The 14,919-nt window shown below is 41.1% G+C and overlaps 2 protein-coding genes across 3 annotated transcripts in view; one reads left to right on the forward strand and one right to left on the reverse strand.

The window, feature by feature from the left end:
* Positions 1 to 481: 481 nt before the first annotated feature.
* On the reverse strand, positions 482 to 14,065 carry ARV1 (ARV1 homolog, fatty acid homeostasis modulator). The gene is made up of 5 exons (XM_083496694.1): positions 13,821 to 14,065; positions 5,674 to 5,793; positions 4,884 to 5,037; positions 3,293 to 3,517; positions 482 to 2,059 (listed from the first exon to the last, which is right to left on the reverse strand). Exons 1-5 carry the CDS (start codon positions 13,917 to 13,919, stop codon positions 1,953 to 1,955), a joined length of 705 nt encoding a protein of 234 aa, XP_083352820.1. The 5' UTR covers positions 13,920 to 14,065; the 3' UTR covers positions 482 to 1,952.
* Positions 14,066 to 14,209: 144 nt separating this feature from the next.
* The window catches only part of TTC13 (tetratricopeptide repeat domain 13), a gene marked incomplete at its 5' end in the record, with an annotated part of 29,078 nt that continues 28,368 nt past the window's right edge, over positions 14,210 to 14,919 (forward strand). For both annotated transcript variants that reach the window (XM_083496684.1, XM_083496685.1), the window contains one exon: positions 14,210 to 14,459. In XM_083496684.1, coding sequence (XP_083352810.1) covers positions 14,210 to 14,459 — 250 coding nt within the window. The remainder of the gene's footprint in view (positions 14,460 to 14,919) is intronic.

The following is a 14,919-nucleotide window of genomic DNA, read 5'->3' on the forward strand; positions in this document are numbered from 1 at the left end:
TAAATCACTCTTTTTTACAATCAAGTGGAATATAAATGTTATGAAATATATTTTTTTAAAAAAATTAATGGCATGGACACAGATGATTGTAGTGTGGGCTGTGGATATCCTGTCTACAGAAAAATTCCCTTAAGTTCAGTGGTAAAAAGAAGATTCCTGTGCCACTCTAGATACAGGGACCACCAGGAACATTTAGTCTTTAGCCTAGTTGTTGCCTTTAAGCATAATAGAGAACAGCTGACATTCTTGTCTATGCGAGAAGATCATAGACTCATAGAAGTGTAGAGCTGGGAGTGCTGCACTTGAGAAGAACACTGCAATGGGGCAAAACCTACGGGATGAACCTGCCTCTGACCAGGTATTGGCTTTACTTTTTTTTCTTCTGCTTTCTGCTTTGGTTTTAATAACTGAATTTTATTATATTACCTTTTATATGTAACTACTTGATAGTTCATCATAGAAATGACAAGTGACAAATAAATTCTCAAAATAAAATATTCTTTGAAATGAAAGGCAGTACAGAAATGGTATCCCAAAAAGCAAGGGTAAGTAAGGATATTAAACATCAACACAGATTCCTAATACCTCTAGTTCTGAGTCATTGAATTCACTGCAAAGTTTATCAAATATATCAGAGGGCTTTTCACTGAACACAAAAATTCACCTAGACCACCTTCATGTTTGAACCTTATAATTAAGTATAAATAAAACAGATGTCTCAGCTTCTATGAACACAATTCCATGGAACAGAACTGCAAAGCAATTGGGTGGGGAGCTCCAGAAGTCATCCTACCTAACCCACTTGGTTTGGGGTAGAAAAAAAGTTAATAGCATACAACTTTCCAAGTATAAGCTGTTGTTTCCCAATGCGGCAGTTAATTACAATTAATTTTGGGAGACAATTATCTATTCCAGCTACCTCCTGTTACCATTGCCCTAATTAAATATGCTATCATCCACAGAATGAAGTTTTACTGTACATTCCAAATACACTTAAATCATACATAGGCGCCACTCATATGTACCCAGGTAGAGCTTACTTTTGAGTAAACATGTAATAAGACTGTCAAGTTCATTTTCAGGGAAACATAAGAACAGTACAATTCTTTATGCACTTACTCAGAATTAAGTTCCATCACATTACTCTCAGGTAAGTGGGTATAGGATCACTGCTTAAATCTTTTCAAAAAGAACTTTAAATATGCCTCTTACATAAACATCAACATTAAGAGATTTAGAAATGAAGCCCACAAAGCATCTTTATTATTTGAGGATGTATCAACATCAAATTTAAAATGTGGTTATCCCTCAAATAAGTAGTGCAGCTGCCAGCAATATCAATATCCTTGCAAAGGAAGCAAGTGATCCAGGCTTACACTTGTCTACTCAGAAGTTAGCCCCACCAAATTTAATGGGGCTTACTCGTAGGTAAATAGAGGATTTCAGCCTTAACTTTGCTGCAATCTGTATGCCATGTCATAAGCATTGGTTTGCTGTTCATTCTGCTGTAACAGCTTTCAAAAGGTGGTCAGACTAGGTGTCATAGGATATCATTTTGTCTCCATTTCCACAAATGCTCCCCCTCCCCCCTCATAAACTACTAATCAGGCTTTTCTAAAATACAAAACACTAAACAGTGTAGTAGAAAAATGGACCACAACTGGATCCATAAATATCTAGGACAGCAGTACCACCAGTCCAATACATTTTTGACAAATGAAAAATACTGAAGTATGTTATAGAACTAACTACATTCCATCAGTGCATCATTGCACTTTTCATATTACTATCTCCTCTTCAGCATGGAACGTTTTCTTTATGTTCATTGTCTCTTTACCACTGCATTTATAACAAACAGGTAGTAAACAGTGGCAAAATAAATGACTCAAAAAACATTATTTCCTTTATATCTTCAAGTAATTCCACCTAAAACAAACTAAATCAAGATTGCTTCAAACATTCCATCCTATCCTCTGGAACAAGCTGATGATAGCATTTTCAAAAATTAATCCACTCACAATAGCCACCAGACAAAGTTTTCGGCTTGTATTCAAGGTAACTGCAAAAGAAAGGAAAAATGGGGTGGGTTCAATTCCTAGTGGTTTTCCAACTGTGGCTATGAATGAATTAGTCTGGACAAAATCACATTTCTAGTTAATATGTGATGGCTATGTGAATAAAATATGCAGGACTGGGAACAGGTAAGTTGTGTTAAACATTATCACAGTTGCAAACTAATCATTTAAGCAGGAGTGGGCAACTTTTGTTCCATCAAGGGCTGAATTCTTTTGGAGCTAATCTCTCAAGGCTGCATGCTGTGGGGGTCAGGACTTATCACCCCCCATCTGTTAATACTATCACCACCCCAAAACCACCCTCCCTCACACTATCTCTCTATCCCTCCCCCCCCAATCTCTTTCTTTCTCTCCCTCTCCCTCTCTCTGCCACCTCACGTTTGCCTTCCAAGGGACCACAACCGCACTAAGGAAAAATGGCACAATTTTGGCCCAGCATTCCTTTCTAGTAATCTAGTCATTTCCGTGAGATCTTTTGCAACCCAGTTCCTTCCCAGTGATCCAGCCTTCACCATTACTGCCAGGAAAATGAGAAAGAGGCAGTCCAGACTGACCACAAAGCACAGTACTACTCTGTACTAGGCCACTGTGCTACTCTACCTACCATGCTCTGCGGTTTGGCACCTGCCTCTCTCTTGTTCTTTTTTGTGGCAATTAGATGTTTATGAAAGAACGGCATTACTTGAGGGGGAGGGTGAAGAAGCAACACTGTCCTTGTGCCACCAGCTAGATCATTGGGAAGGAACCCACTTTTCCTGAAATACTGCATCAGTGATACAGAACACCTCTATACTTGCTAGAACAGACAAGGGCAAACAGACTGGTTTACCCAAGTATGGGATGTAATGCATATGAACAAACTAACATAATAGTACATGTTCAAGGCAAAATGAAAAACTGTTATTCCTCTGGATTATTGTGCAACTATTGTTGTAATGTCAGCTTTGCTAGAGTCAAAGATTAAGCTTTCAGTCTTTGCTATCTTTTGCACACTGTACAGATTTCACACTTATTCAAGTCTGCTGTCAGGCACTACAATCTCTCTAGTTTCCACTCTCTGAATTAAGTTTCCTTCTTTGACGTTTTACATCATAATGCTGAATGCCTGCCTCATGCAGTCAAAACCATGAAGATGGGGTGGCACCTCTATGTCTGGGCTGAACAAGTGTCCTGACTTGCTTTACAACACTATTCTACAAGAGTAAAATTAGGAATACCTCTAATTGCTTGCGAGTTTGAGGTCAAGACGAAGACTTTAATGAGCAAGAGACACAAATGAGTATAGTCATGTTCCCAAATAACAGCTGGAATCAACAGAAGTTTTCCATAGCTGGATAGCAGCAATGCTTTCAGAAGAAAGGTGAAATCTGCCTTGGTTGTCAGGACTACAGCTCTTGCTAGCCACAAAGCAGTGAAGATGCCAATCAAAAAGGCAGTTTGTTCTGAATGAGAGAGAGAGAGAGAGAGAGAGATTAAGGCATTTATTAAACAGTTAGTCATTAGAAGGTATACCAGACATTTTACTACATAAATTTGCTAGGAGCATTTAAGTAGTTTTCTGTGGAAAAGAGTACATTTTGGATTGGATTAGATGTAGCAAGATGTATGTATGGCATTTGTTAGGTACTTTACCTTGCCCAAGGCAACTCAAAGCAACTTACAAACAAATGAACAAAAAACCCCACATAGATACATTAAAACCAGTTGCGGAGGGGAGGGGGAAACCCCAACAACTTCAGAGAATGAGCAGAGTCATGGGGAAGGAGACAGTCCCTAGGCATCATGCTTTATGGAAGTTTAAGATATGATAACCAACACTTTGCACTGTGCTTAGAAATGGGGAGCTAGGCATGACTAAAATCAGAAATGGCCAGAAACAGGCACAATTGACACACCAGCTGAAGCTGAGCAAAATTACTCCTGGTCACACAGTCACTGAATATCCAGGAGCAAAGCTGGGCCCATGAGCACTCCCAAACTATGAACCTCATCTTTCAAAGGGAGCACAGCCCCATAGCACCTCTGTCATGTCCAAACTGAGTTTCAGCTTGTTTGCCTGCATGTATGTAGCTTATCAGTAACCTCAAGGAATGGTTCAAAGCCTCCACACCCTCCCTGTGAAATGTTAAGCTGATAGAGAGCTGAATATCATTCACACACTAATGACAACCAACTTCAAACTTCTGGGTAACCTCTCCTATGAGTTTTAAGGTGGATATTAAAGAGCATAAGGCACAGCCTTGAACCCTGTTAGACACCACCAGTCATCCCAGTGCAGGTCAACCCACTACTGAACCACCACCTAGTTCTGCTCCCCATCACAATTCTGCAACTGGCTTCATATGGTGTCTCCTGGGATTCTAGTGGGAAAACAGTAGAACTGGAAGCCTGAGACCTGACCTCCTCAATGCAGGTCGCTATTGTTCCAATTTGAAAAGAGTCTGAGAAACAAGTGATTTTCACAAGGCTAATCAAGGGGCTTTTGGCTGAAAATAGATTTGGGCTCTGTCTCCCAGACCCAACCCCAACATTCTCTGCTGTAAAATACTTGCACTCAAAGTGCCTGCAATACTTTTTCATACATAACTACCCATTCAGATTGGTGGAATACTGTCAATTCTTGATTGTTGAGCATCCTCCAAGCAGATTATGTGAAGTCAAGTGAGACATTATGGAAAAATAAACTAACAATACAACACATCCATTGCACACTAATAATTACAATGCATTCAAACCAGTTTAAAATGTTTAGATAAAAAGAACCTAGAAATAATATTTGGAGCAATGACAAATTATACTGGATCTTACCCAGAGACGCTATCCCAAACATTCGATAAAAATCCCATTCCTTGGCATATCTAATTAAGTCATCAGGTTCAGTGCTTTGGCTTGAATCCTGTAACTGCAACCATCTGATATAAGCCTCACAAAGCAAACAGAATATGCAAAGCTTCCCATGAATCTGAAATATGAAATAGCATTAGTTTCAGAGGCCCATGGACATCAGGCATTTAACACTATTGTTTACCATTACAAACTATGTTGTTTTTTGCAAGTTTTATTGGTGTTAGATGCATAAGTCATCATAGAAGTCAGCTCTCTCATACTAGAAGATGCAGAATGGAAAAAGGAAAGACTGAAGGAGCCTAACTGAGCACTGCCTCCACAGAGATGTGATGGTGCGCACATCTTTCCCACCCAGGGACTTGCAACATACATATGGAAATGCACTGACTGCAAGAATAACTAAATGTTACTTGGCTCATAATCAGACTTCTGAATAACAGAACATCTTCCAGAGCACTGCTACACACTGTGCTACCCAAGGAACTCAATTATTATTCATTCAGTTAATATGTTATATGGGCTTTAGAGTGACTTTCAAGAGTTGTAATTATTTTTTGCCGTGGGGAACAGGACAAGACAAAACTTCCAGAAAAGGATGCAAGCTGAAGTTAATATAAGTACTACATGGAAAGGAAGAAGGAAAGACCAGTTTCACACCAAATATTTTCATTATGCCTCTCATAATTTTCTAACAAGAACCGCATATCTTACACTAAATTAAGATAAAAAGGGAAAGCCCCCAGGAACTTACATTTATCTTCGTATTGAACAATATATGTCTATAAGCCTGTGCTTTGCATAAGATAGCATTTATTAAGATGATAACAGGATCATATTCTATATACTTGTCCACTGGTTTCTGACAGGATTTCTGAAAGCAACAGAGCAAGAGCAAGTTAAAAACATCACACAGTAATATTGCAGTGATATAGATACCATTAAAGCTCTTGATAATTCCATGTAGCCTCATTTTCAGTCTAATACAACAAAAAACATTCATCTGAAAATGCTGCCTTGATAGCAAAATATTTATACCTTCACAATTCATCCAACCATAGTGCTGGGTATGATGCATGTTTTTGACTCAGCACACCAAGTTGCAGTGAACTGCCAGACATAGAAAAATGCATAGAAGCTCATAAAATATTACCACCAAGGCTGTCTATTTTTATCCATGTGAACAGGAATTTACATTTCAATATTTCATCATACACTGTTGAAAGACAGATATTTTAGGCTTAATTCTATACTACTTATTAGATAGAAACAGACTCATGTGGTATACAAGATGATCTGCAAGGACCATAAAAATATCTGCAAGCTTCTTTGAGTCCCTGTCAATGAAAAAGATGGGGCATAAATTGATGATGATGATGATCCAGTCCTTCAATGCTTGGCACAGATGCATTCCAGAATTGCAGTAGTCATAGCCCATGGGGTGGTGGTGTGTTGTAGCAGCAGCAGCACTAAAGACAAGTTTAATAATTATTAGAAAGGGACTAAAAAATAAAATAGCAAATGCCAAATTAATATTATATGCCTGTGGTATGTCCACATACAGTTAATCTGTTCCTGATACCATCATCTCAAAAGTATTGCTAAGCTGGAAAAGACTAATAAAGGCAGACTGATAGAGGCTCATAAAATTATGGACGATGGAGTGAGAATGTGTAGAAACAAATTATTTTCCCTCCCAGAATAAAAGTCTGTGTTCTTCAGTGAAATTGGCTGGGGTCCACAAACACCATCACCAAGTAGCTAGCAGTGAAAACTGCAACTAGTGACAGATTATACTGCCATGTATACACTATGACTGGAGTATCTACATTTTCAAAAAAACACCAGCAACAAAGCATAGCAGACAGTAATTTCCCCCAAAAAATAGCAATACAGTGCACTTGTACTGGATTTTTTTATTAGTGTTATGTGCTGGAGGAGAAGGGTTGTTACAAACCCCAAATGTGTATATACTGCCCAATGTTCTAAAAACTCCTTGCCAGGCAATGATGATACAGAAACATTCTATTTCCCTCCTTGCATCAGGAAGCATGGATGCCTCACCAGTCACTAGAAATAATGGTTGGCTGCTGTATTGTTGGATAAACTCATGACCATATCACAATGCACACTGGTAGGAATAATTTCTCTCTGGTGGTATTGCTACTTACTAAAATTTTCTTTGATGTTAAATTGTACCCAGCAAAATAGAAAGAGACACTTGTTACCTGAAAATGAAAAGTATGTGCCAACAGCAAGAACAATCGGTCATATCAAAGCATTCATGTTCATGCCAAATTTACAAAATCTGCCAACTTCTTTTATGCAAGCAAATACTGGATTTTGTATACTTTCTGCTGAAGGAATTGCTTTTGTCCGGAAGACAGATAACATGTAGCAAAGACTATAAAATAGCACTTCCATTTTAGCTTTTATGTGAGGAAAATACATTTTCCTAGTAGTTAAATGATAATAAAATGCTGCCAAAGGACAGTTTGACATTGAAAAATGTGACAGTAGTTAAAATGTGTTTTATTGCCATCTTTCAGTGAAGCTTCTTTTATCTAGCTTTCCCATCAACTACCTTGGCTGCCAGTTATTATTAATAAAAAAGCGAGCTTTACATCATGCTGTAAGCCTTAAGGACATCCAGTTTGCAATTTATATTATGGTATGTACTGAGCAGGACCTCAGCTATCTAGGTTCAACCCTTTCCCCCATCCAAATAAGAGCTTATCAGCCTCAACTTGGTGTCCACACTATTCCCCATTTTCAGAATGGTGGATCACTGTTGGGGAGATGCTTAAGTGGTTTTAAACTTGTGCTCTGAAGATTCTTCAGTGATTAGTTAGCAATGGCTAACTAATCATTTTGCTGCTATCGGAATGTTAGTCGTGTTCTAAGCCAAAACCTCATTCCATGCCAAAAATCAGCGAATGCCAACAGACCAGGACAGCACCTATGTTTCTGCCTCCTCTGCCAATATTTCCCTTCCCACTGTATACAAATAAGAAAGGATATGAGGGAAAAGCCCCTCCTATAAAAACTTTCCCTGTTACTTTTTTATTCCACACCACATACTGGGACTTAGAACACTTCATAATGGTCACCATGACAACTATATAAATATATTTAAATGCCATCATAACCCTAGCCATACAATATTCTTAAATGCATTCTATTTCAAATTCTATTATTGCTTGGTGTTTTTAGACCATATGCTGCACTGAAGTTGATGATGAGATGAGAGAGTCATTTGTTAAACGTCATACAATACAGGGAAAGCAGAGTGTTAGAATGTTTGGGTGAGGAAGATCCAGAAATAAAGGGATGTACAGGAAACAGCCAGGACAGTAGGAATACAAGACAGAGGAAATACAAGAAAGAGCAGAGTAAGAGGCAAGATCAAGAGAAATAAACTGATACCCTATTTGCACCATACATTTACAGCTCTATTATACCACTTTAAGTAGTCATACCTTTCCTCAAATAATCCTAGAAGTTGTAGTTTGTTAAGTGTTCGGAGAGGCAACCCCCATGTTCCTTAAAAAGGTAAAGGTAAAGGGACCCCTGACCATTCGGTCCAGTCGCAAACGACTCTGGGGTTGCGGTGCTCATCTCGCTCTGTAGGCCGAGGGAGCCGGTGTTTGTCCGCAGACAGCTTCCAGGTCATGTGGCCAGCATGACTAAGCTGCTTCTGGCGAACCAGAGCAGAGCATGGAAACACCGTTTACCTTCCCGCCGGAGTGGTACCTATTTATCCACTTGTACTTTGACGTGCTTTTACAGAGCTACAATTCCCAGAGTGCTTAAACAATCCAATCATCTTCCCTGGGAACTCTGGGAACTGTAGCTCTGTGAGGGAAATAGGATGTCCCAACAACACTCTGAACACTTAAACTGCAGTTCCCAGGATTCTTTGGGGGAAGCTATGACTGTTTAAGGGGGTATGATACTACTGTACTTTTAAATGTGCTGTACAGATGGGGAATAAATAAGGATACATCAAGATAGGAGTTTTAATTTCTGTTATTAACTTTCTGCACAAATAGTTCATCAAGAGTAAGACAATATTTTCAGACCCTGAGAGGCAGATATTTGTTTAGACAGCTCTTTACTACAACTAGGTTCATAGAGAAAATGCGCACAAGTTGCTCAGGTTTCTTTTTTTACAAAGTTTTGATAAAGAGGCTCTCTATGTTCATGGTATGTGCCGTCAAGCTCTACAGAAGAAAAAGCCAGTGTCAACTCTACCTTAGAAACTTGGCTGCTGTCAAGCAACACAACAAAATTCCTAAAGTAACAGGCAGAAAACGCTAAATGGCAGCATCAGATACCATGAGAAGTACAAGAGGTAAGTGAAAGGAAAGCACAAGGTATAGGCATCCTGAAGCCCCACAAATCTAACTAGAAAGATGTCCATAGATGAGTAGTACAGCAAGGGACAAGACAATTTGAAGATCCTTTGCTTTGCTAGACAAAATAAGCTGCAGTTTATATTAAATTTTATTTCTAAAAATGTTTGTAGTCAAGACAGATAATGAAGAATGCTTGGTTAAAAATTCAATGCAACACTCATCCTTTGGGAGGTAGAAACAGGAAAGAGTTAAAAGAAAATAAAAAGAGAAAGCAAATTAGCCAGGCGCTTTATGAGCCTGAAACAGAGAGATGGACTAAGGACATGTTTAATTAAATATAGCATGAACTCTATTAAGGAACAGATTATAACTATAATTAAATGAAGTCATGCTGGTTTTTCAAAACAGAAAATCAGAAAGCATGTTCTAAGAACAACAGATGAAAAACAGGTACAGGATGCAAAACTCAAGAAGTCCTTCATCCTTATTCAGCTTCAGATCCTTTATTTGCATTGTATGTCAAATATCTGAAACTGAATAAGCAAAAATTCAAATATATTTTGATTACTGAAGTTTAGCTGTTTGGTTATAAAAAAATTATCCTATGTGAACTGCCCTGAGATTAATAATAATAATAATTTATTCAGATGCTTTCAGAATACGCAGACATAAAGCTTACTTAAGTACATACACAAAGTTACATGGTTTTTCATAAGCCTTACAAGTTGAAGGAACCCCCTCTCCCCCACCCCTTTAAACACACAATAGGGCATTCTCTAAATAACAGTGCATTAAGTACATTCTACAATTTATGGAGACATATATTACACTTGAGTCCCCGTTTTGTGTATAAAATCAACAAAGCAAAATTCATGCTATAAGCCTGTCAGAGATGTATCCTATCAGTCTTTGATAAAGAACTGCACTCAAATAATTGTGTAACAAGTATGTCTAGATGAACCAATACCCCAATTTCTTTTTCTGAACTGCAGTAATAATAATAATAATAATAATAATAATAATAATAATAATAATAATAATAATATTTATTTATACCCCGCCCTCCCCAGCCAAGGCCGGGCTCAGGGCTTTATTGTCATGAACAATAAAGGTTGTTCAGGCAGTGATTTGATTACCAAGGCAAACCACATTGAAGTTTTATTACAATCAAGTGATATATGAATCTAGTTAGTTAGTTAGTTAGTTAGTTAGTTAGTTAGTTAAAGGTAAAGGGACCCTGACTGTTAGGTCCAGTGACAGATGACTCTAGGGTTGCGGCGCTCATTTTGCTCTATAGGCCGAGTAGCCGGCATTTGTCAACAGACCGCTTCTGGGTCATGTGGTCAGCATGACTAAGCCGCTTCTGGCGAACCAGAGCAGTGCTCGGAAACACCGTTTACCTTTCTGCTGGAGTGGTACCTATTTATCTACTTGCACTTGACATGCTTTTGAACTGCTAGGTTGGCAGGAGCTGGCAACGAGCAACGGGAGCTCACCCCATCGCAGGGATTCAAACCGCCGACCTTCTGATCAGCAAGCCCAAGGCTCTGTGGTTTAGACCACAGCACCTAGTTAGTTAGTTAGTCAGTTAGTTGAATGAATGAATGATTTTTAGAAGATACAAAAAGGACAAGGGGGAGAGAGACCAGTTGTATCCATCAGCAGAAAGGTTCCTCAAGCTTATGGAATAAATTTTGGGGGCACACACAGCAGGTTGCCAGGAAGTGGAATAGGCAAAAACTGCTTCTCTCCCCATTACACTGTACAAAAGAGCCATCCATAAGCACAAATAATGTCATTGGATACAACCCATTGTAACTGCAATATAGTGCCAGTAGAGCTGTACCCTCAAGTCGGCATAATGAAGGAATTGCCAATTTTTGGAGGCCTATGGACATATCTGAAAACTGGAAAAAACTGTTGTATACACTACTGTCTATATTACTGGTTACAATACAATGTTTCCTCCAAGTCTTATTTCACCTGGGACACATGCACAGTGGGCATCTGGGAAAGCCTCTGTGAGTGCATGTGTTCCTGTGGCTACCAAATTCCTGGCATAATGGAAAGCAGTGGATCTAGCTCAAAGCCAGTGGATCATCTTTTACCATTTATACAGTGTTTTTATTTAAATAAATAAAACCAAAAATACAGCCACTGCCCAAAAGGTTACAAACCAGTAAGATGAAAACATAAAACAGGATATGGCAAGAAATAGGAAAGATTTTGGTTGCTTTCTGCCCTGCCCCCACCCCACATGCAGTGTTGATTTATTTCATTTGCACAGAGGTACAAAGAAAGTAGGAGAAAGAAGAAGAGCTTCTGTTGTATCTTTCCTTCACCAAACCACAGTACAAGTGAGAGATATTCTTCTCACCTAAGGGATGGGGCACTCCTGATAAAATGATTTTTGTATTCTTAATCCAAAATGTAAAAACTAGAACACAAAGACGAACTAGATACAATTTATTTAAAAACAAATTAAGGAAGGCAAAAAAATAGAGAAATATGGATCAGAAATGCCTTTTTAAAAAAAAGGAAATTAGAGGTTTCAGATATCAGAACTCATCAATGCTTCAAGATAGTTTTTTTTTGGGGGGGGCATTTCCTGTACTCCTTAAGGAGACAGTAGTGGAACCACTGTTTGAGAAGCCTAGTCTAGATTCCTTGGCTTTGGGGAATCCATTCAGTTCCAAATCTACAATATCTGAATAAGGACACCAATTATTAGTTCTATTCCAGGCCAAACTGAGACAAAATCTGCCTTGAATGACTTAAACCCACAGAGGATGATGGAGAGCCAAATGGGACTTAAAGGCACAATCTTTGTCGGGAGGACAGACCCAGAAGGTGGTACTAGGGGACTTTCTTTGCTTTATTCTTTGGCCACTGAAATTTCTAGTGCCTCAAGTTCTGTCTTCTCCCTCATGCTTATCAACATTTATATGCAATACATAGGCTTGGGCTGATAGGCTATCAGGGGAAGCAGAACTACCACTCTTCCCCACCGCCTAATATGACAGTTTCAACCCTAAACAAGTGTCTTGGGTTGATAGTAGGCTGCATCAGAGCTAACAAGATGAAGCTTCATCCACATAGAAGGTTATGGTTTAGGAAACATGCTAATTTTGATGGAGGCTGAGATCTGACTTTGGCCTCAGTACTATCTATTGAGGCACTGGTGGTGCTGGTTGCTAGGAGTGCTTTTTTTAGCAGGTTAGGCTGGTTCAGCAACTGTGGCCCTACCTAGAGGAAGCTGACTTTGTGGCCTAGTTGACATAGCCACATTGATACATGCCTTGACCGCATACATGTTGGATTACTATAATGCACTGTATGTTGTTCCCCCCCTTGATGACTGTTCAGAAATGACAACTGGTACAGAATGCAGCAGCTAGAACACTTGTGAAAGCTGAGTGTGCAGATTGTATAACAACAAAAACAACAATTTATTTGTACCCTGCCCATCTGACTGTGTTGGCCCAGCCACTCCAGCATATATAAAAACATAGTAAAACATTAAACCTTAAAAAGTTTCCCTATACAGGGCTGCCTTCAGATGTCTCCTAAATATATATATACAGTGGTACCTCGGTTAATGAACTTAATCCGTTCTGGAAGCCCGTTCTTAAACCGAAACCGTTCTTAAACCGAGGTGCACTTTCCCTAATGAGGCCTCCTGCCGCCAGTGCCCTTCCACCGTTCGAATTCTGTTCTTAGACCGAGGTAAAGTTCACAAACCAGGACACTACGTCCGGTTTTGTGGAGTTCGTAAACCGAATAATTCGTAAACAGGACTGTTCTTAAACTGAGGTACCACTGTAATTACTCATCTGCTTGACATCTGATGGGATGGTATTCCACAGAGTGGGCGCCACTACCGAGAAGACCCTCTGCCATGTAAACACAGCAGCAACCATCCAAATTATAGTGGGATTTGAATGATCAAGTTCTACTAAAAGTCTAGGTGAATAAGATACATTTTTACATGGCAGGCTGAACAACCCTGAGAACACCTGTGCCTTGAAGGGGTGAGAATTCCACTGCCAGGTGAGAGACAAGGAAGGCTGACTTTCATAAACCACACTATGAACTCTGCTTGCTGGTGAGACTAAAAGACTCCCTCCACCCATCTCTATCTAAGGGCTTGCCCTGCCACACTTATGCAAAGTCTAAACACCTCACTTCAGTTCCACGCACGTGGACAGCCACGTGCAACCCCCACGTGGACCGCCATAGTACAACCCACATGCCTTTTCCTACTTGCAGAATTAGCAATCCTAATACGTACCCATAAAAGGCGGATACAAGTACGTTATTGTTGTTGTTATTACTGTATTTGAAGTGCAGCCAATCCATATTCTAGTTACTGAAGAGCTCGGAAAACTATTCGCATATGTTGCAATCTATTACTAACCCCACCCCCGTCTCCCTTCCATGGGCAAGTATCTCTACCACCCCCCGATACATTCCTTTTGGTCACTCAGCCCCCCTCTATTTCTCCTCGCTCGGCCCGATACTTCTCTCTCAAAACATGACTCACGCAGATAGAAATACGCAGCACGCCACGCTGGTAATCCTTGTACAGCTCAGGAGCCTTCCTACTGCACTCTATGCACCTATAAACTCCGGGTTCTTCCATCTCCCTCGGTAGCCCTGAGTCGCAAAATCCCGTTGCCACAGAAACGGCCGTCCCCTCTCCTCGGCCTCGTTCACTTCCGGGTTCCGCGAGCAGAAGCGGGGAAACAGGAGCAGCCGCAGAGCATCTTGGTCTTCGTAGTTCACGAGCCTCTCGAAGCTCCGCGGAGACCCGGCCGGCTACAAACTACAATTCCCAGAAAGCAACCCGGTCCACCCGTTCCTCGCCGCATCCCGGCGCAAAAGAGGGAAACGCAAAAAAGTTAAGTTACTGTGCGCAGGCGCGCTGGGAAGATGGCACCTGCCGCTGCGTTCGGGGGCCGTTGGCCAAGTGTCAGTGCGCCGTCGGGGCTGCTCTCGACGCTGCTGTGGCTGCTGGCGGCGACTCGGCTGGCGCTCGCCCTGACGGAGCAGTACCCGTCGTTATCGCTTCTTAGGCAGGAACCGCGCCGTCAGCAGGGCCAAGGGAGCAGAGGCTGCCCGGAGTTCCTGGCGGCTGAGTGGGGAGGGGAACAGTACGCGGCGGCCGCAGCCGGCGACTGTGGTGAGTGACGGGAGGGAGGGAGGGAGGAAAGAGCCAGCGGCGGTTGCTCGGCTTTCTGGCGGGGAGGGGGAGCCACGCCGCTGCCCTCCTCCCTCTTCGGGTCCTTCCTGAGACGGTGGGATCCTGAGGCGGCTGAGTGGGCTGTACCATTTCAGGGCACAGGTGGAGGGGGGAGATAAGAAGCTCTCTCAGCCCAACAGGCAGAGGGGTCTCTGCTAGACCCTTCCATGCTTTGCTTTGGCTCTTATCTACCTAGAGGACCACCCCACCTCCCAGCAATTTCATATTCCGCGCCTGCATTTTGAAGTGGTACAGCCCGGCTCTCCGCCTCCTTATGACTTGACACTTCATTCCACTGCATGTGTGGACCGGGCCTGAGGGGGAAGAAGGGCAGGGCGCGCCCTTCGCTTCTCTTTCCGAAGTGTGCTCCGCTCCGCTTGCTTAAGGGAGAGGCGGCAAG

Source organism: Podarcis liolepis (genome assembly GCF_965112155.1).
Source record: "Podarcis liolepis genome assembly, chromosome: 3".
NCBI classification, from domain to species: domain Eukaryota; kingdom Metazoa; phylum Chordata; class Lepidosauria; order Squamata; family Lacertidae; genus Podarcis; species Podarcis liolepis.